We start from the raw sequence: 19,099 nt of genomic DNA, 5'->3' as shown, positions 1-19,099 counted from the left end.
GAAGATGATAAGAAGAAATAGGGTTTTACCAATTTAGAACGCGGGGTGGTTTTTGTACAAATTTTATATCTATTGGGGTTATATAGTCATATATAAATAAGTAAGGCGCCATTTTGTTATTTATAAAAGTAAGTTTAGCAGAAAAATTGTTGCATAAATTTTAAACTCGAATACAAAACCTAACTATAAACTCGCTAAGTTATTTTAGCTTGATAGTTAAGAAAGATGGCCATCGCAAAATCAAAAGAGCAGTTGAAGAAGAAGACTCAATAAGCTCATTACCAGATGTGATTCTCCAACATATCCTCTGCTTTATTCCGACCAAGTTCGCCATCAGAACTTCCCTCTTGTCCAAACGATGGAGGCATGTCTGGTGCGATATACCTCGTATCTCCTTAGACGCTGATATCTGTCCCGGAAGATGCCAGCCACTAGGGAGACCCAAAACGACGGCCGATTCGATAAACGAAACCCTAACTCGCTACACAGCTCCGAAGACCAAAGATTTTTACCTCAAATCCACCATGAAGAAGAATATACCCCACATCAACACGTGGATCAAGGGTGCCATGTCCCGCAACGTTGAGAATCTGTCCCTAAATTTTTATTGTTTTGCTTCCGATGATAATTAGACTATTCCTGGTTCCTTCTACATCAGTTCCTCTGTCAAGCAACTTACCCTTGCTTTCTACTTTGCTAATGTGATTCCCAGATGCTCTGTGTCGTGGACATCACTCAAGAAGTTGTCCTTGCGTAGTTGTAAGCTCCCTGATGAATCCTTGGCTAAGATTCTATCTGGCTGTCCCATTCTCGAAAAGCTTGACATTATATCTTTGCGAATTTTGCCAACTTGGGGTTCTTGATATTAGAGAAAATGGTAGTTCAAGTTGGAAGGCCATTACCTTAAGTTTAGAGAGTTGGTTCAGACACTTTCTCACAACAGCAATGTCTCTATTGTGGTCTTAACCAAGGAGATAAAACATTAAATATATGAGTTGTGAATTTGTTAGATATCGAATCCATTTCAGTGTTTTCGGATATATTCGGATATACGAGTGTTAAATCTATATATTAAATCTGTTTAATGTGTCTGCTATTTTGAACATTTTACATGATTTAAGTAATGTCATCAATCAAACCTAAACAAGTGTAAGAAATAACCATCAGTGCATACCCTTTTTTTTGTTGTTGTCAAACTCATCAGTGCATATATAGGAATTATAAATGCATTTAGCTATGAAAAGGAAGAAAAAGAAGGGTTGGAGTCTGAGGAAAACTATGCGAGTGTCGATCCTAGCTATCCCTGAAGAAGAAACAACAACAGGCGATAGGTGAATGAAGAAGCTGAACAACCAAGCAAACGGATGAAACTAGACACTGCATGTTTTTTTTTTTTTGGTCTAAGAAGACACTGCATGCATGTTATTTTGGTTTTACTACAATTGGATGTGATTCTTGAGCAGTTCTTTTTGTTCAAAGTGACCACAAGAGGATATTTATTGTGCGGGTGTAAAAAAAGGTGCAAAAAGGCTAAAACATGGTGTCGGTGGATTTAAGATTTGAACTGAGACGTCAAATTAAAAAGACTTAAAAACCTTAAAAAAAACCTATTATTATTTTTTGGTTTAACAATTTTAAGACGGTATGTAAATTACATTAAAAAAAAAGAAGCTGTTTCAGAAAAATATAAATAGTCTAAAAAAATCCAAAGTTTTGATCCAAAACAAAAGAAAAAGAAAAAAGAGATATCACAACTTAAGATGGCGAACAGCCGCCGTCGTCGCCGCGAAAACAGCATAGGAGGAGGAGGAGGAGGAGGAGGAGATTCAATAAGCTCTCTACCTGATGAGCTCCTCCAACAAATCCTCTGCTTAATGCCGACCAAATTCGCTGTAAGAACTTCCCTCTTGTCCAAACGATGGAGGCGAATATGGTGCGATAGACCTTGTATCTCCTTGGAAAGCTGTGCACTGAAGCATGATCCAGGATCGTTACACTGCTCCCAAGATGATGAGTTTATACCTCCGAACCGGCATGGCAAGCACAGTTAAGCACATCAACAGATGGATCGAGTTGGCCAAGTCCCGCAAAGTGGAGAATATGTCCTTGCAACTTAAGTTTAAAACTTCTAAGTATACGTTTCCTGATTCCTTCTACACCGATTCTTTTCTCAAGGAACTCAAAGTTTCGATATTCTATACTGATATGATTCCCAGAGGCTCCGTGTCTTGGACATCACTCAAGAAATTTTCATTGAGTTATTGTAGACTCTCCGATGAATCCTTGGCTACGATTCTATCTGGTTGTCCTGTTCTCCAGAGCTTGACATTGTATTTCTGCAACGAACTGCGAGTTCTTGATCTCAGCAATTCATCGAGTCTAAGAACATTGCGAGTGGATCGCAACTATTCGGCTCCAACGCCAATGCAGATTGTGGCACCACATATCCATTGTCTCAAGCTGATGAACTCGCAGTTACCATGTACTTTAGTTGATGTCTCTTCCTTAGCTGAAGCTAAACTGGACTTCTGGTACGGCTCACTTCACGGTACCGAGGCTGATTCTGTGCGAAAGATGCAAGAACTGTTAGAAAAGTTGCATAACGTCGAGAAGCTTACTCTTGGGGAAAATTTTCTTCAGGTATGTTTTTTTGGATGATTAGTTTTCATTAGTCATGCTTTTGATTTTCTCTATAAATTTAGGTACCTTCAAAACTATCACATATGTGCACCCTAATCTTGGTATTTCACTATCTCTTTGCTCTCTCTCTCTTAGATTTTATCTCTTCCAAAGCTTCGTGGTTTACCTTTTCCGGTGTTCAACGTCCAAGCTTTGAAGCTTGAGACATTTCTCTTTGAGTATGTCATTCCTCCTGGTATAGAAAGACTGTTGCAAAACTCACATTATTTAAAGAGGTTAACACTACACGCAAGAACTTGCAAGAACGAAGTGGTATATTAACCATACACCTTTCTTATATTTCCTTGACCATGCTAACTGTCAACGAGTTTGAATGATCCAAAAACCTTGTTTTTTTCTGTTGAGTATGTATAGGGCTTCCGTTGGAGCAATTCCCGTCGGGATGCAGAGTCAAAGCACGTGGCTACATTTATAGAACTTATGTTTAAAAGCATAAAGACATTAGAGAAAATGGTGGTACGGTTAAAAGATTGTTACCTAGAAGCAAGAGGGTTTAAAGAGATGGTTCAGACACTTCCTCACAACAACAACGACAATGTCTCCATTGTGTTCTCCGACACTAGATATAAGTGATTCACAGTGTTTTGGTCTTGATGAGTCTTGCAGAACAGTTTTTACATCGATCCTCATTTAATCATATACTAGAAGGAGACTTTCTTTATTTGTACGACTAGTTAGGAAATAATGCTTGGAGATCATTTATATTATTATTATTATTATTATTATTATTATTATTATTATTATTATTATTATTATTATTATTATTATTATTATTATTTTTTATTATTATTATTATTATTATTATTATTATTATTATTATTATTAAATGACTCTAATGAATATTAATAGAAAGTTGGATATGAGTTTAAAAAGCACAATAATTGGTATTAGAGCCAGAAAAAAATAGACCTAAACAAGTGGGTGTGGGCTGTGTGTTCAGAGTATAAAAGAATTCTCAAGGTTACCTTGCGATTGGGTGCTGGTGTTTTGTATTGAAAGTCTTCTTGGCGGTGTGGAAAGTCAGGCGGTGAGTCTCGTTGGTGTGAACTGCGGTACAAGATGGGTGTTAAGTTTCGCAGATGGGTGGAAAAAGCTGGCTTGAAGGAGAATTGTTGGGATATCAATTCAAAATTTATATTGTAAGTTTAGACAAAGAGTGTCTAAGATATTGTTGGACTTTTTAAGAAAGAGTCCAAAATTAAATCATGAACTTTGTTATTTGAGCGCAAAGCCAATAATATCAAACTAATAGAGAGTTAGACATGGACTTAATAACCATATGGAGGGTTAAGTAATATGAATTCAAAAAAAAAATTTAAAAGCCATTATTTTTTTTTGGGCCCAAGGCTGTATGTGAATTGAAAATTCAATTTAAAGAAAATAAAAGGAAGCTGTTTCAAAAAGAAAAGATATAAATAACCTTCAGAAATCCCAAACCTTAGACCCATAAAAAACCAAAAAAACTAATCCCAAATTAAGATGGCTACAGGTGACCGTCGCCGCCGCAAAAACAACATAGGAGGAGGAGGAGGAGGAGTAGATTCAATAAGCTCTCTACCTGATGAGCTCCTCCAACAAATCCTCTGCTTTTTGCCGACCAAATTCGCTATAAGAACTTCCCTCTTGTCCAAACGATGGAGGCGAATATGGTGCGATACACCTTGTATCTCCTTTGAAAGCTGTGCACTGCTAGCTGCTTCGAGAAGCATGATCCAGGATCGTTACACTGCTCCCAAGATGATGAGTTTACACCTCCGAACCGGCATGGTCTGCAATGTTAAGCACATCAACAGTTGGATCGAGCTGGCCAAGTCCCGCAAAGTGGAGAATATTTACTTGCAACTTTATTTTAAAAGTGGATATAAGTATATACCTCCTGATTCCTTCTACATAGATTCCTCTCTCAAGGAACTCAGCTTATCTTTTACTGCTATGATTCCCAGAGGCTCCGTGTCTTGGACATCCCTCAAGAAACTTACATTGAGTCATTGTAGACTCTCCGATGAATCCTTGGCTACGATTCTATCTGGTTGTCCTGTTCTCCAGAGCTTGACATTGTCTTTCTGCTATGAGCTGACTGTTTTTGATCTCAGCAATTCACCGAGTCTAAAAACATTAGAAGTGGATCCCCACTATAGGCCAACGCCAATGCAGATTGTGGCACCACATATCCATTGTCTCAAGCTGACAAACTCGCAGTTACCATGTACTTTAGTTGATGTCTCGTCTTTAGCTGAAGCTAATCTGGTCTTCCGGAACAGCTCACTTGACGAAACCATTGCTGATTTTGTGCGAAAGATGCAAGAAATGTTAGAAAAGTTGCATAACGTCGACAAGCTTACTATTGGGGAAAATTTTCTTCAGGTATATATGTTTTTGGCCTCGGTCTTGCATTACTCTCTTACCTAATTTACTCTTGTTGAATATATCAGTTGGTTGCATAGTCAACGTTTGCAGATGATTAGTTTTCACTATAGTTATGCTTTTGATTTTATATAAGGAGTTTAGATACCTTCGAATCTATGTTATGTGCACGCTATTTTACTATTTCTCCTTACTCTCTGTGTTAGATTTTATCTCGTCTCAAGCTTCGTGGTGTTCCTTTTCCGGTGTTCAACGTCAAAGCTTTGACTCTTGAGACATTTCTCTTTGAGTATGTTATTCCTCCTGGTATAGAAAGACTGTTGCAAAACTCACCTTATTTAAAGAGGTTAACAGTACACGCAAGAACTTGCAAGACCGAACCGGTATATTTACCATAAACCTCTCTTATATTTCCTTGACCAAGCTAACTGTCAACGAGTTTGAATCATCCATGAACCATGTAATGTTTGTTTGTTTACTTCTGTTGAGCAGCAGGGGTTTCGATGGAGCAAGTCCCTTCGGGATGAAGAGTCAAAGCGCGTGGCTACATTCATGGAACTTATGTTTAAAAGCATAAAGACCTTAGAGAAAATGGTGGTACGGTTAAGTGACTGTCACCTTGAAGCAAGAGGGTTTAAAGAGATGGATCAGACACTTCCTCACGACAACAACAACAACAATGTCTCCATTGTGTTCGCCGACACTAGATATATAAGTGGTGATTCATAGTGTTTTGGTCTTGAGTCTTGCTGAACATTTTACGTCGATCCTCATATACTAAAACAAGACTTTACTTTATTTGTCTGACTATTTAGGAAAAATTGTTTTGGAGATTTAAGTATACAATTGTTAGTTAGTTTTTTTGTCAACCATAAGTTTTCTAAGTACGGCAAAGAGTTCTTTTGCCCTTTTCTTTTAGATGTTTCTTGCTTGATTTTCATGAAGTTTAGGAAGTCTCTAATTTTCTTCTTAGAAGGATTTAATTGAAGTGCTTTCTATGCGTGGGCCCAACTCAAAACCGAAATGTCATTGGAACCATTTTTTGGTTGAACATTCATTATTCAATAAATTATACGAAAGAGACTAGTAATGTTGGTCCATCTTAATAAATGTTGGTTTTCGATATTGTACCTAAATTAGCAATGAATGTCTGAAATGATAAGTTTATAACCAATGGATACTTACTTACAATTTTGTTGATCACATGTTTTGTCAAAATGGCCTCCAGGAACAGAGTTCGGTTTGATTTACTAGCGAAAAGCCGAAAACCATATTCAGACTTGTTCAGATTTCTTCTAAAGCGAACATAAACTAATAAACCGGTCACTCGATTCAGAGTAAGCTCGGTTAAATTTCATTAGACCGGAGTTATATTCGCTTTCCCATAAACTTGACCTAAGACATTGATTCGGTTTAGTTCGGTTAAATAAACAAAAGGTGATTCTGTCATTTCTGTGTTGGAGATTCTCCTCCAATTAGAGAATCTCGGTGTGGCCTGAAGTGATAACATTCATTATTTCACAGAGGGCGGAGATCGGAAAAACTGGAACTAAAAGCCAATCTCTCGCCGGAATTTTTATAAAGTTTATCTTCCCTTCAAATCAAACGAGAGACAAGGGAACCGTAGCCTCCTTTCCTTATCTCTACCATTCTCAATCTCTTTGTATACCTCTTTTAGCTCTATGTTTTAAAACTATAGCCATGGATTCGTTGGTTCGAATCCAATAGCTTCAAAGGCCATGGATTTAGTCAGGTCTGTTCTACTCTATATTCTGTTTGGTGCTCCTTTCTCTCGCTATTGATTTCAGCTCCGTGGGGTTTTAGATAATATCTTTGATTCGGTTTTGTTGAAAAATTTAGGGGTTTCTGGAGGAAGCACAGAAGGAAGATTTTGGTGACGACTAGTTGTTTGGGAAGTGGGTATTTGCTCTATAAACTATACAATGCTCATACTCGTAAGCTCGCCGATTTGGAACGTGAGCTTGCCAACGAGCGTGAAAATGACGAAATCATCAAAACCCAGTTAAGTTTTTGAAACAACAGAAGATTAAAACTAGTTTGATTTTGCCAAGTTCCGTTTTTTTCTCATATGCAAACCGAACAGTTTCTCAATTTCTAGTGCTGTTGCTTGTTTTTGGTTTTGCTTTATACTCTGCTAGAATGAAGTCCCATTTCGAGAACATTCAGATGATTGCTGATACTACAACATTGCCTCACGCATTGCGTCACTTGAGTAGCCGCATTGTTGAGGAGATCGATGTCTCTAGTATTATGGAGAGGCTAAGCAAAGGAAAAGGAACATTGACTCCTCCCGAGAAGCTTCAACTCTGGAATGAGCTCAAAATTTTGAGTGAGTAGTTGCTTGCTGTGTGCTCTCTTGCTGTATATGTTATTGGATTTTCTCATTTGACCGTTTCTTATGTGTTTGTTTTGCAGGTTTCACGAGGATGGTTTTGTCGCTGTGGTCAGTCACTATGCTTAGTTTGTACATTAGGGTTCAAGTCAACATTTTGGGCAGACATTTATATATCGACACTGCTAGAGGTCTTGGCAGCTCCCATTTACTTGTAAGACATTTTACTAACCTCTTTTATTATGTCTGAAGAATCATTGTTTGTTTATGAATGGCTCGTGACTTATAAGCTGCTCCCTTCTGGTTGTAAGATTCAGTATGCTAATTTTATGATATCATTTAATATCCACTACTTGCAAATTGGTCGTTTTGATAAATTTTGTGTAATTGCATTCTGTTTGTTGCAATGTTTCTTCTTCAAATCTGACACGAAATACAAGTTTTCAAATTGAGATTCAAGGGTGTTATGGATTACTATTGTGTATTCGACATCCTTTATATTATTTTCCTTACGATATTACTGTTGGTCTTACATTTAATTCTTGTTCCATTTGTTGGATTATCACAATCTCTATCAACATATTTTCTTTACATGTTCCTTTTCTTTCACAGGAAGAGTTAGATCTCATAGATAGAGATGACGAACAAAAGTTTTTGACAAGTGCTGATTATCTTGCGACCAATGGCATGCCGAGTTTGATTTCAAATATGAAGAGTGCAGTGAAAGAAGTTCTAAAGGGGTACACTACATTATCAAAATTCTCTCCCTTGTTTGTCATCCTTAAATGTTGATTCATTGGTTCCGCAAACGCCAATAAGGAGATCATTATACTTTGTAAAGATGAAATCTAATGATGCTTGTTTGATTGCAGAAAGCAGTTAAAGGATGTGTTAACCACAAGAGTTCTTCAAGACAATGTGATCCGGATTCTTGATGTGTTTATGAGCACTGGAAGTCCACATCTCTGGGTTGATTATTTAATGGTGGCCCAAGACACAACAATGCTTCCAAGAGACACCACCACTGATGTTTCCTCTTCAGATACAACTGTCACCAAGTTTCATCAACTCATAACCGAGACACGGGAAGTACTCACAAGGTGAAATTGTCTCTGCTCTTTGTCCCGCAAAAGATATACACTTTGACTTCTTTACACTCTTGTCCTCATATCTGCTTGATGCTCAAAGCAAGAAAAAAAAAGATGTTTCTTGGTTGCAGTCATGTAAAAATTTCTTGGTCTCTTTTTCTTGTTGCAGCACTGAATTTACAAATGTAGCAGAGATCTCGCTCAAGTCTTGTGCCGTAGCCTTAACAGAAGAGATGGAAAAGCAGACCGGTTTGGCCACGGGGATGCAATTGGCGAAGCTCTTACCACAGATTGAGAAGACTATGCCGGAGATTTCAGCTGAACCGGACAAGAACCGGTTCTTGCAACTCATCCGAGATTTGCCTGAAGTTCAACTCTTTTTTACTCTGCTATACTCAAATATGCCACTATAATCCGCAAATTGCCAAATTGATTGTTTGTTTACTTCTGTTTTTTCATCAATGAATAACCAACATAGTAAAATTAAACATCTCTAGAATAATTTGTTCAATACAGTATGTATCAAAACATTTGATATTGGTATACAAATATATGATTTTGTTCAAGTCATCAAAATATTCATATTGGTCAACCAAAAAAGGAAAAACGCATATCTTTTAATTTGCAGGGCCCTATCCGAGGCCCAATGGAACCGGGTCGGGTCTTCGGAACCGGTAGCTACTATTTTTTTCTTCACATGGGTGTCGATTCTCTTTCTTTCACTCTCGGCAAATTCTGACTGCAATATCGGAAGTGGAGGCGGTCATGGCGACGAACAATGGAGACGTATTGATGCTGGAGGCGGCGCCGGAGGCTGCGAGGCCATGGGCGAGCGCGGCGAACGCAGAAGTTATCGATGCGCTTCCTTATATCGACGATGACTACGGTAATCCACTGATTAAGGCGGAGGTCGACCGTTTGGTGGAAGAAGAAATGCGTCGGAGCTCTAGGAAGCCGGCTGATTTTCTCAAGGAGTTGCCTCCTCTTCCAAAGTTCGATTTCGAGGTGAATTTCACTGTGAATCCACTTTTCAATTTGTTTGTTCGTTTTTCCTAGCGCGAGCTGGGAAATTTTGTTGGAATAGGGTTTAGAGCGAATTCGATGAAGTTCCGATTTCTTTTTCCGTTTTTGGGTTTTGCTTCATCTTGGAATTACAGTCATTGTCAATTCTTGCTTTGCTATGTAATAGCTCTTGCTCTTTTTCGGTAGGTGTTTATGGGTTCTGAATCAACTAGAATATTACGACTGGATGGAACCTCATGAGCAGATTACCTTTTCTTTTCTTTCTTTTTTTTTTTGAAATGAACTTTTCTTTTTCTTTCAGTCACTTCATTGATAAAGATTTTTTTTCTGGAGATTTGATTGTATATAGCTTCTCTTGAAAGTAGAAGAACTGTTTATGATATTGTAGTTAGTTTCAAGTGTTAGTTAAACTGGGGAAATTTTTTATTCAATGCCTCATGTATTGAATGTTTTTGACTTCTTTGGTTGGTCAGAACTGCCCAGTTCTTGGCAAAGAGTATGAGCGTGTTCGAGCTGGGAAGCCTCCAGTGCGGATCGATTTTGAATCCCGATACAAGCTTGAACTGCCTCCTGCTAGTAAGAAAAATGATGATGCTGCCTGGAAGCAGTATCTTCAGAAGAATCAACGGTCATTGCAACAGAAGATGATCGAGTAAGCATAAATTCTTAACTTTCTATGCATGATTCTTTTCTGACGAGTTGTTACATACTGTATTTCTCTCTTAAAATCGTGGTGTATTTGTTCATTCACAGGCTTGAGAATTTGGAATTGATGTCAAAACATGGTCCCGAGCTTTGGAGACAGAACAACCATCGGCTAGAAGTATTCTTGACCAGGTTTGTTTAAATATATATGTACAGCAGCATTGGTTGAATTGTCTGTCGTTACATTGTAACTTGGGATTAAAAGGGTTGATGGAATGTATTTATCATAGATGATCTGTGGGAGCATTCTTGATATCTTTGTTGTCTATCTTATTGCATAAGATGCTTCTTTGGCTTCTGTACATGAGACTTGCTTTGTGGTTTTCTTCATGTTCTTTCTGCGTGAGAGCTTCTTTCTTCTTATGAAACATAAGAAGTGCTTCATGTACTTGGGACATGTCAGTCTCTAGGTCTTACCTAATCTCTGATTTGTGGAACTTAAACACAGCAAGATTGATCTCAACACTCTACTTGGTCTATATTTTTACAGAATGCAAAGACTAGCTCAGGAGCAGAACGTGGAAATTGAAAAAGTAAATCGTGAAAGGAAGTATCATCAGGTAATACTACTTTTGAAGTACTTTTACACTTTCATCTTTGCACCCTTGTCTTTGGTTTACATGGTAATCTGAATCTTTGTTGTGTGGCGACATCAGCAAACCACAGCGTACGAGCTCAATGCTCTGTCTCAAGAATGGAGACAGCTCTGTGTGAAGAATATGGAGATTCAGTCTGCTTGTGCCGTGCTTGAGACACAACTCGATTCGTTCAAAAGGGAAGCTGCTGAAAGGTGAAGAAAATTTGGTCTTACCTCTTTGCATCACTCAAGAGTTGTATTTAAGCGTAAAACTAAAACTCTTGCGGTTGCGTTTCAGGGGATGGAACTTAGAAGAGAAACTAGAGAGTGCCAAGCCGCTTCAACCGCAGTGAGACAACCTTGCTGGGGGCTGTTGGCGTCGCCCTTGCTTAAGCAAATCGTATAAGATTTGTTAGTGAAAAATGATGTTTTTTTTAAAACCTTCTATCAATCTATCATGTCTTCTCTATATTTGAATGTTTGTTTTTCAACCATATTATTTATAGTATATGATAATGATTTTATCTGAAATATATTAGGCAATGAGTGTTTCTGTTTATGTAACGAACAAATCACATTTTTAGAATGATGCAGTGACCGGTTTACAATTTATGATGGAGGTTTTTTTTTTTACATGTCACATTCTTTTTCATCTTCATTTTTCTACTTCCTACTTTCTCTCTCATTCTTTACTACAGTATATAGTAAGAAAATGAATTTTAATGAGACCTTTAAATCTTGTAAATCTCGTTGACTTGGTTTTACACTTCTCCATTTCTCCTCTCCTAAATTAGCTGAAGTGAACTACTTTTAATATGTACATCGATGAAGAGTCATTTATGCCACAAGAGTCGAACAAACAAGAAGTTTCTGCATGTATCAAAGAAAATATATTTTTATCATTTTGGTTGAATCAGGAAGTCTATACTACATTGTTCACGTTCTTGAGTTCTCATGTTCTTCATTCTCAAACATGTGAAAGGTACGTAATATATTGTTTTTTTTCTATGATTTTCATTAGTTTTTCACGGTACAAAGAAAACGGTTCTAAAATATCATTTAGTCATCAATTGCTTATTGGACATTTTTTTTCTTACAATTTAACAGCTTTTTTATATAAATATTGCGAGTACAAAATAACTGAGGTATTTGACGCCTTAATCCTTTTCATTAACGCGAAGGTGTGAACAAATTTTCAATGAAAATTGTGGCTAGGATGGAAGTAAGACGTGCATAAAAGGATTTAATGCAATTATCGGCTACCCTTTTCATTGCGAGTGTATCCTTTCAAGACCAACCGTAAGCAAACATGTGTGAAAATGTAACTATTTATAGTGGATTGTGAGTGTCGTTTTCTTTCCTGAAGTTCCAACTTCCAACATTTCTATATTTTTAATTATTTGATTGTGGTTTCGTGTTATATGAATGAAATTTTCTACTTGCATAGAACTATAGCCATGCATTGTACACTGTAAACAATTCTTCAGCATTTGTAAAACGTAATACTTATTGTCTAAAACATCAGAAAGCTATGGATCGTTAATTTGCTCATAATCTTTTTTGGATCTTGCTCCATTTGGTCATAAAAATAAATTATTAATCTCTAACCGATTACACTACCAATATATATATATATATATTTATATATGTATATACAAATACGTATACTGGAAGGTGCACACGTACGTCGTCATGCGACCCACCAAATAGACTATAAGACGCGGATCTTGTTAGAATGTCTCTTTCCTGCTTAACAACTCTCATATATTGCTATTATTATGATGTTTCTTATAAATTATCACCTAACTAATGGAAAAAAAAAACCATATTTTGCTTAAAACATTTCGATTGGGTGTTGAGGTAATCACCGCACGTTTTGGATTATTAAATACATGTTTTCTTAAGAGTAGATATAGTCCTCAAGATTCCAGTAGTAAGACTCAAGTTATAGCAAAAAATAATAAGAGAAGTAATCATGATTGAAAACAAAATGCACCAATGATTATAACCAGTACATATTTTTTTTTTGTTGATTATACGATTTCAGAATTAAGTCAATCACATCCGCCTATGTCATTTAAAGTCACAAACCATTTCTATTATTTTCGTCATCCATTGATATTAGATTATAGGGTAACGAATAATTACGGTTAACTACTTGATGCATGATTTTTTCAACCGAGTCAGTAGTTAGATAGAGATTTTTTACACATGACTATTCATTAATTATTGTATTGATATATATGTAGACAAAAATGAAAAATATAATGAGAGATTGTTTGAAAAGTCCAAAGACCATTGAACAACCAAGCTTAACATAAATCTAGAAAAACTTCACCAACTGTTAGTTGATTCATAGCTTTCAGGGCCAAATTTTGATTCTGCCTCCTTCGCTAATTGGTCTCAAGGAAACTAAAAACTAAACAATGAACAATCAATCAATCATTTAGATTTTGGCTGTGTCATAACAGTCAACTACAAAGTTCCTTTCATTTCTTATTTTTTTTAATTATTCTGAACATGTCCAAAATAAAACATTTTGATTTATTTCTTATTATTGTATGATTCGATTTAATAAGGATGCGTCGTTGAAACAGTTGACAAACCATTTTTACAATCCGATTGTAAATTTGAAGCATGTTCACCCTTTACTCAGTGTAATCTTAGCGTATGAACGCATGATGCTGTGCTTCCTAAACTAACCGATGATGATTTACGATCGACACCTACTTTTGGAAAACATGATATTGTTTTGTAAGAAAAAACTATTTCATCTACATTTTCAATTAATTTACACAAAATCTATATCCTCCAAATTTAAGAATATATAAGTATATTAGCTACGAACTTGCGATTCCAATGGTGTTATAATTCGAGACCTTTTTGTTTTGTTTTTGCAAGTCGTAGTTTAGATAATTTTGTTTGGTGTTCCTTAATGTATTAGTAGTATCCATTGTTTTTATTAAACGAAGCTAAAAAGAAGAATCGTGGGGAGCATTCATTAAGCTGCTTACTTAGACTTCTTCTTCTACTAACAACTTCATGCCCTCCAAATACTTCCTCTTCAATGCCGACAATCCCTAGACTTATATAAATCAATAAAATCGTTTTCTTTTAATAATACACTGAAATGTTCTTTTAAAATCTTCCATCTTCAACACCTAAAACTTTTCTTTTTGATACTGTCTTAAAATCCCGACATTAACAGAAACAATCATTAGACACGAGTCAGGACCAATGTCGTCGAACAAGTTCTTAAATACTTCACACAATCCACTCTCTCCCACCTTCATTCATATCTCTCTACATTAGCGAGCAAACCCTGTTTCTAGAGTTTTCTTGCAACACAAGAAAGAAAAAATTCTTTTTTTTTGTGTAACTTAAGAGACAGAAATATGACAGAGAAGGATCTTCTTTTCGATACAATACTTGCTCGTAGCTTCAGCAAAAACGAGCAGAAGAGACTTGGGTATGGAGCTTTCATTGCCTCTCTTCTCTTCGTCTTCACTCTTTGCACCGTCTTTAAACCTTATCTCAGTCCATTGCCAATCGGTAAGTCCCTTACCACGTTTTCAAAACGCAAGAAAGAACAGAAAAAAAGAATTTCTATAACACATCTCTTTCTTTCTTTCTTCAGTGGAGTTGCAGTTATCAGTGGACGCTGGTCTCAGGATGCTGAGAATAACAGACCAGCAAAAACCGGAAGCCTTAATAAGTATCAACAATGCAACATCTGGTGATTCTGAGAAACTTATTGTTCCTACGAATCAAAATAACATTACATCAAATGAAAATACTCAGAGCTTGATAAGTTCTGAAGACCACGATCTTAGTGTCTGTAACGACACAAGTTTGCCCAAGAACACTACATTCTCCAAAGAACAAGTTATTTCAGGTTTATATTCTTAGCAAATTGTCTTCATTCGTTATGGTTTTAATCAATTTATTTGTTACTTATATGATTCTGACAATGTTTTAATGTATGGTGAATTTTCAGACGGAGATAAGATGGAGGAAAAGATGAAGCCTATATGTACAAAGCTAGCAAGAACAGAGTTTTGCGAATTAAACGGTGACGTGAGAATCCACGGTAAATCCGCGACTGTAATGGCGGCCATCACGTTTGCGTTTTCGGGAAATTCCACGTGGCGTATGAGACCTTACGCGAGAAAAGGTGACGTTGCGGCGATGAATCGCGTGAGAGAATGGACGGTGAAACTGGCCCAAAACGCCGACCAATTAGAGAACGCTAATTTCTCGCGTTGCGTCAGGAATCACAGCGTCCCGGCGATGCTCTTCTCTCTGGGAGGCTACTCGATGAACAACTTCCACGATTTCACCGACATCGTGATTCCTCTTTACATGACGGCGCGTAGATTCAACGGAGAAGTTCAGTTCCTCGTGACGAACAAGCATCCATCGTGGGTCAACAAATTCAAGGAAATAGTGAGTAATCTCTCGAATTACGAAGTGATTTACATCGACGAAGAAGACGAAACGCACTGTTTCAGCAGCGTCACCGTCGGTCTCAATCGCCACCCTGAGTATTTCAAAGAGCTAACGATCGATCCTTCGAATTCGGAGTACTCAATGTCCGATTTCCGCAAATTCTTAAGAGACGCATACTCGTTGAGAAACGCCGCCGTGGCTACGAGACAGATTCGGCGGCGGAGGCCACGGATTCTGATTTTATCGAGGAGCAGATCGCGAGCGTTCGTAAACGCCGGCGAGATCGCTAAGGCTGCGAGACGAATCGGGTTCAAAGTCGTGGTGGCGGAAGCGAACACAGGCGTCGCGAGTTTCGCGCAGATCGTGAATTCGTGCGAGGTGATGCTCGGCGTTCACGGCGCGGGGCTGACGAACATGGTGTTCTTGCCGGAAAACGCGGTCGTGGTTCAGATTCTTCCGATCGGTGGATTCGAGTGGCTTGCGAAGACGGATTTCGAGGATCCGTCGAAGGGGATGAATCTGAGGTATTTGGAGTACAAGATCGAGGCGGAGGAGAGTTCGCTGGCGAAGAAGTACGGACGCGATCATGAGATCGTGAGAGATCCACCGGCGGTTGTGAAACGCGGGTGGGAAACGTTCAAGTCGGTTTATTTGGTACAGCAGAATGTGAGTGTTGATATTAACCGGTTCAAGCCGGTTCTTGTTAAAGCTTTTGAGTTATTGGAGAGGCAGTCTGTGTAAAATACACATATTTACTGCATTCGTATACTGTAAATTCTTGTAGTCGGATCGGAATATTTATCATAAAACACTTTCCATTTTATGGATCCATATTCACTTTGTGGAAAAGTCAAAGATTGTTTTACAATTACATATAGAGACATGAATCAACATTATGAGCTCCAAGATTTTTTCATGTATAAGACAAAGATACAACACAACAGCCTCTATACAAATTTATTTCTTAGGGCATAAGTTACGATGTCCACACTCGCTCCACTGCCGAGAGAATTGTCTGATGTGCCATAAAGCCCAATTGTCTGGGAGAAGCCCATACCAGGCCCATTGAGAAGCGGGATAGCAAATCTATCGGTTCTCTTCTTTTTCTTCCACAAATTGGACTGTTATAGCTTATAGGAGAAACTTCACACTCATTTTAGCCTCTCGTTGTAACCACATCAAAGCCTCGTGAGCTGCATCTTCCTCTGCATCTTTCTCAGTCTCACATGGCTTTCCTTCAAACTCCAACTCGCCAAAACCGACCTTAGCTACGAACCGCTGCTCACCAATCTCCACCATTGTTGAATTGTAAACAGGTGTTTTGTATCCAGCCCGGTTTATCAATCTTCGAAGCTGGCTCTTGGAGTTTTCCTCACCATTGTATGCCTGAGTGTATTCGCTTAGAACTTGATGGTTGGGGACAAACCGGCCCTCGCATTCGTCTTTAGAAACAAGTAACCTTATCGCTGATATGAGATTTTCGTAGAGCTTGTTCTCTAGTCTTGGATGCTCAAGCTATTCGAAAAGAAAGAGCAAGAAAAAACCAAACAAACAAAAGAAGGTTTTTGATGAATCACACTGACACACAAAAGGATTGTTTCAAAATACAGACTCTAAGGCCTTTAGGAAGTTTTCATTTTGTGTGTGTTACCTTAGTCTGAATAAGTTGGTCGAGCTCAGTTTTCAACGCAAGGTAAGTATTTGCCAGAGAAGGTCTCATGAAAAACTCGAGAAAACCTCCCAGCATTGTTAGATGACCATCCTACAAAGAAACACTTCGATGTGAAAGATGATAGAAGAATAAGAGAGATATTTATATACAACTATACTTACAGTTGAACCGGGAGAGATTTTGTCTCCAAACAAAAGAAGTGCAGAATCAGATACACCGGTGGAGTCTCGGAAAGAAACAGAATTAACTTTCACTTTCTGGTTAAAGACTAGCCAAGGATACGGAATCTATGGTATCAAGCCAATCACAGTGTTCTACACAGTACAAGATGGTTACTTAGCAACTTCAAAGAAATGATCTGCTTATGTTGAAAACTTCAAATCATAAAAGGGGACTTACAGAGCACAGACGCGCCTGCTTGTCATCCATTGTCTCGAATGAAGTTTTATTCACAAGATTCTGTACCAACAATAGTTTTAACATTGACTACAACAAAATCTGGTGGAACAAAGATTATGGTTAGATGAGAAGCGACAAGGTAAAAAGACTGACCACAACAGAGCAAATTCCAGGGAACAAGCCTGCACAGATGATTGCGCGGACAAGATGTTCGTCATAGCTTAGCTTATTGCACTCTTCAATGTTACATACCAGAGAGGCGTTTCGAGGAGACAGAGGAACTGTTCCCTCATAGAGTCTATGGCTTTAAGAGTTTGAGGAGAAAGATAGTTCTTCCAGCAAAATGCTTGACCACTCCATTCTTTTTGGGATTTTTTCCACCCATCGTATGCTCGAACCAGTGCCAAATGATCACTGTAATTACCGGCAGAGAAATAGATCATCTTTCTCTTTGTATGCAGGAAGGCTTTCACGAAACTCAAGCATTTTCTGGCCTTGAGGAGAATTCTGCAAAATAAAAATGAAAAGTGAGACCCATTAACATGTTATAGCCAAAAGAAGAGTAAAGCTTCAGAGCAACCAACCAGCCAGTTCTGTTGCATATTCTTCAATTGGAAACTCTTCGTATGGAGTATTCTTTGCAAGAGATTGGCAAGATTTTCCGGCAAAGGAGGCTCTGATTTCTCATAGTGTCTATCACCAGTAGCTAAAAGTCCAGTTCTTTTGGATTTAGGAATATCCAGAATCCCTGTTTGTTTGTCATCGAGAAAAGCCTGAAGATGAGCATCTACTTCGCTTTGTACGCTAAATGGCAAAACCACCTTTTTGAATCCAAGAGAAAAGAAATTAAGATATGTATTACCTCCTAATTTCAGTGAATAGCACAAAAGTGTTAAAAAAAAAAGGGATCAAAGAAACACCTCTCTTCGCAAGCGCCTTTCATCAAGATCACTTCTATATCTTAGCAAAGGAGCTTTGCTAAACACAACAGCTTTGGCATACTGAAGGCTGCAAAACAACAGATCATATCTCCAAAAGCTTTAGAGGCAAAAGAAACCCTCAGAGAATCAAGTACATTTCTCACCTCATAACAGGACACAAAAATACCTATGCAATCCCATTCTTGATGCCAATTCTGAGATTTTCTGAAAACCATGCCAATTCTGAGACACAATCTCTTGCTCATATTTCGACTCGAGAAACGCGGAAAATCTTAATCTCCATTGATTAATCTCACCATCGTCCTGGAATAATTAGAAAATGGTTCACAAAATAATCACTAGTTTGATAAAATTGAGTCTAATTGACCAGACAAACAACATTAAAATTCAAAAAAAAAATTGCACAATATATCAAACAAAGTTCCGTTCTTGATACTCATAACGATCAAAAAAATTATATCTAACAAGATTCAAATCCCACCATTCTTTGCTCATAGTAAGGGTCGAAATCATCAGTGACTTGCTCATGGTAGTGGGAAGCAGACTGTAGATAGCGAAAGCTGTGTCTCGGAAGATAGAGAAATTCCGACCTTCTTCTCCATTCTAACCCAATAGTTGACTTCAACATGTATAAAACCCTGCGAGTTCTCCGACCAAAACCACTTCCCGTTCCGGTGACAGATACGGTGGCTGAGGTTTTCAGGCAGTTAAACCGATTTTCGCTTCGGTTTGGTTCCATAATAGGAGATCAATAATGGGCTTTTTGGGCTTAATACAGAATAACTAACAAAATCCTAAATAGGCCCATAAGTAAAATGAAATAGATTA

The 19,099-nt window shown here is 37.8% G+C and overlaps 7 protein-coding genes across 8 annotated transcripts; 5 read left to right on the top strand and 2 right to left on the bottom strand.

Moving 5' to 3' along the window:
• Positions 1-4: 4 nt before the first annotated feature.
• LOC18024565 (putative F-box/LRR-repeat protein At3g18150) lies at positions 5-3,273 on the top strand. The gene is made up of 5 exons (XM_024159254.1): positions 5-22; positions 222-606; positions 2,114-2,640; positions 2,776-2,952; positions 3,055-3,273. The coding sequence occupies exons 1-5, from the start codon at positions 5-7 to the stop codon at positions 3,271-3,273; spliced, it is 1,326 nt and encodes a 441-aa protein (XP_024015022.1).
• A 906-nt stretch (positions 3,274-4,179) lies between these two features.
• Positions 4,180-4,838, top strand: LOC18024564 (putative F-box/LRR-repeat protein At3g18150). Its single transcript, XM_024159253.1, has 2 exons — positions 4,180-4,737; positions 4,794-4,838. The coding sequence occupies exons 1-2, from the start codon at positions 4,180-4,182 to the stop codon at positions 4,836-4,838; spliced, it is 603 nt and encodes a 200-aa protein (XP_024015021.1).
• A 1,699-nt stretch (positions 4,839-6,537) lies between these two features.
• Positions 6,538-9,068, top strand: LOC18024563 (peroxisome biogenesis protein 3-1). The gene is made up of 7 exons (XM_006406579.2): positions 6,538-6,817; positions 6,925-7,086; positions 7,224-7,414; positions 7,501-7,631; positions 8,030-8,157; positions 8,290-8,517; positions 8,675-9,068. The coding sequence occupies exons 1-7, from the start codon at positions 6,804-6,806 to the stop codon at positions 8,916-8,918; spliced, it is 1,098 nt and encodes a 365-aa protein (XP_006406642.1). The 5' UTR covers positions 6,538-6,803; the 3' UTR covers positions 8,919-9,068.
• A 159-nt stretch (positions 9,069-9,227) lies between these two features.
• On the top strand, positions 9,228-11,420 carry LOC18024414 (pre-mRNA-splicing factor SPF27 homolog). Its single transcript, XM_006406578.2, has 6 exons — positions 9,228-9,510; positions 10,002-10,180; positions 10,282-10,365; positions 10,724-10,793; positions 10,890-11,023; positions 11,109-11,420. The coding sequence occupies exons 1-6, from the start codon at positions 9,271-9,273 to the stop codon at positions 11,161-11,163; spliced, it is 762 nt and encodes a 253-aa protein (XP_006406641.1). The 5' UTR covers positions 9,228-9,270; the 3' UTR covers positions 11,164-11,420.
• Positions 11,421-14,024: 2,604 nt separating this feature from the next.
• On the top strand, positions 14,025-16,034 carry LOC18024413. Its single transcript, XM_006406577.2, has 3 exons — positions 14,025-14,362; positions 14,448-14,705; positions 14,808-16,034. The coding sequence occupies exons 1-3, from the start codon at positions 14,206-14,208 to the stop codon at positions 15,998-16,000; spliced, it is 1,608 nt and encodes a 535-aa protein (XP_006406640.1). The 5' UTR covers positions 14,025-14,205; the 3' UTR covers positions 16,001-16,034.
• Positions 16,035-16,146: 112 nt separating this feature from the next.
• Positions 16,147-17,774, bottom strand: LOC18024412 (DExH-box ATP-dependent RNA helicase DExH3). 2 transcript variants are annotated; one of them, XM_024159850.1, is made up of 5 exons: positions 17,484-17,774; positions 17,331-17,390; positions 17,093-17,245; positions 16,911-17,021; positions 16,147-16,774 (listed from the first exon to the last, which is right to left on the bottom strand). In XM_024159850.1, the coding sequence occupies exons 4-5, from the start codon at positions 17,004-17,006 to the stop codon at positions 16,391-16,393; spliced, it is 480 nt and encodes a 159-aa protein (XP_024015618.1). In that variant the 5' UTR covers positions 17,007-17,021; positions 17,093-17,245; positions 17,331-17,390; positions 17,484-17,774; the 3' UTR covers positions 16,147-16,390. The 2 variants fall into 2 exon arrangements, with proteins under 2 accessions (XP_024015618.1, XP_024015619.1); XM_024159851.1 differs by having other exon boundaries at positions 16,911-17,245.
• On the bottom strand, positions 17,219-19,010 carry LOC112088887 (DExH-box ATP-dependent RNA helicase DExH3-like). The gene is made up of 8 exons (XM_024159252.1): positions 18,753-19,010; positions 18,438-18,574; positions 18,251-18,338; positions 17,915-18,151; positions 17,755-17,837; positions 17,484-17,634; positions 17,331-17,390; positions 17,219-17,245 (listed from the first exon to the last, which is right to left on the bottom strand). The coding sequence occupies exons 1-8, from the start codon at positions 19,008-19,010 to the stop codon at positions 17,219-17,221; spliced, it is 1,041 nt and encodes a 346-aa protein (XP_024015020.1).
• Positions 19,011-19,099: the final 89 nt, after the last annotated feature.

The sequence above is a fragment of the Eutrema salsugineum genome, unplaced genomic scaffold, assembly GCF_000478725.1.
Source record: "Eutrema salsugineum unplaced genomic scaffold, Eutsalg1_0 scaffold_13, whole genome shotgun sequence".
Classification (NCBI taxonomy): Eukaryota; Viridiplantae; Streptophyta; class Magnoliopsida; order Brassicales; family Brassicaceae; genus Eutrema; species Eutrema salsugineum.
This window is presented reverse-complemented; position numbering and strand designations above follow the sequence as displayed.

Coding starts and splice junctions, on each gene's coding strand:
- LOC18024565 (XM_024159254.1), top strand. Junction 2,641..2,775: donor TTGGGGAAAATTTTCTTCAG/GTATGTTTTTTT, acceptor TCTCTCTCTTAG/ATTTTATCTCTTCCAAAGCT. Junction 2,953..3,054: donor GAACTTGCAAGAACGAAGTG/GTATATTAACCA, acceptor GAGTATGTATAG/GGCTTCCGTTGGAGCAATTC.
- LOC18024564 (XM_024159253.1), top strand. CDS start 4,180: ATGGCTACAGGTGACCGTCGCCGCCGCAAAAACAACATAGGAGGAGGA. Junction 4,738..4,793: donor CGATTCTATCTGGTTGTCCT/GTTCTCCAGAGC, acceptor TTTTGATCTCAG/CAATTCACCGAGTCTAAAAA.
- LOC18024563 (XM_006406579.2), top strand. Junction 7,415..7,500: donor GAATGAGCTCAAAATTTTGA/GTGAGTAGTTGC, acceptor TTTGTTTTGCAG/GTTTCACGAGGATGGTTTTG. Junction 7,632..8,029: donor TTGGCAGCTCCCATTTACTT/GTAAGACATTTT, acceptor TTTCTTTCACAG/GAAGAGTTAGATCTCATAGA.
- LOC18024414 (XM_006406578.2), top strand. CDS start 9,271: ATGGCGACGAACAATGGAGACGTATTGATGCTGGAGGCGGCGCCGGAG. Junction 10,794..10,889: donor GTGAAAGGAAGTATCATCAG/GTAATACTACTT, acceptor TGGCGACATCAG/CAAACCACAGCGTACGAGCT. Junction 11,024..11,108: donor AAAAGGGAAGCTGCTGAAAG/GTGAAGAAAATT, acceptor GTTGCGTTTCAG/GGGATGGAACTTAGAAGAGA.
- LOC18024413 (XM_006406577.2), top strand. CDS start 14,206: ATGACAGAGAAGGATCTTCTTTTCGATACAATACTTGCTCGTAGCTTC. Junction 14,363..14,447: donor TCTCAGTCCATTGCCAATCG/GTAAGTCCCTTA, acceptor TTCTTTCTTCAG/TGGAGTTGCAGTTATCAGTG. Junction 14,706..14,807: donor CAAAGAACAAGTTATTTCAG/GTTTATATTCTT, acceptor GTGAATTTTCAG/ACGGAGATAAGATGGAGGAA.
- LOC18024412 (XM_024159851.1), bottom strand. CDS start 17,006: ATGCTGGGAGGTTTTCTCGAGTTTTTCATGAGACCTTCTCTGGCAAAT. Junction 16,775..16,910: donor ACCAACTTATTCAGACTAAG/GTAACACACACA, acceptor CTTTTCGAATAG/CTTGAGCATCCAAGACTAGA.
- LOC112088887 (XM_024159252.1), bottom strand. CDS start 19,010: ATGGAACCAAACCGAAGCGAAAATCGGTTTAACTGCCTGAAAACCTCA. Junction 18,575..18,752: donor CTTACTATGAGCAAAGAATG/GTGGGATTTGAA, acceptor TAATTATTCCAG/GACGATGGTGAGATTAATCA. Junction 18,339..18,437: donor TCAAGAATGGGATTGCATAG/GTATTTTTGTGT, acceptor GTTGTTTTGCAG/CCTTCAGTATGCCAAAGCTG.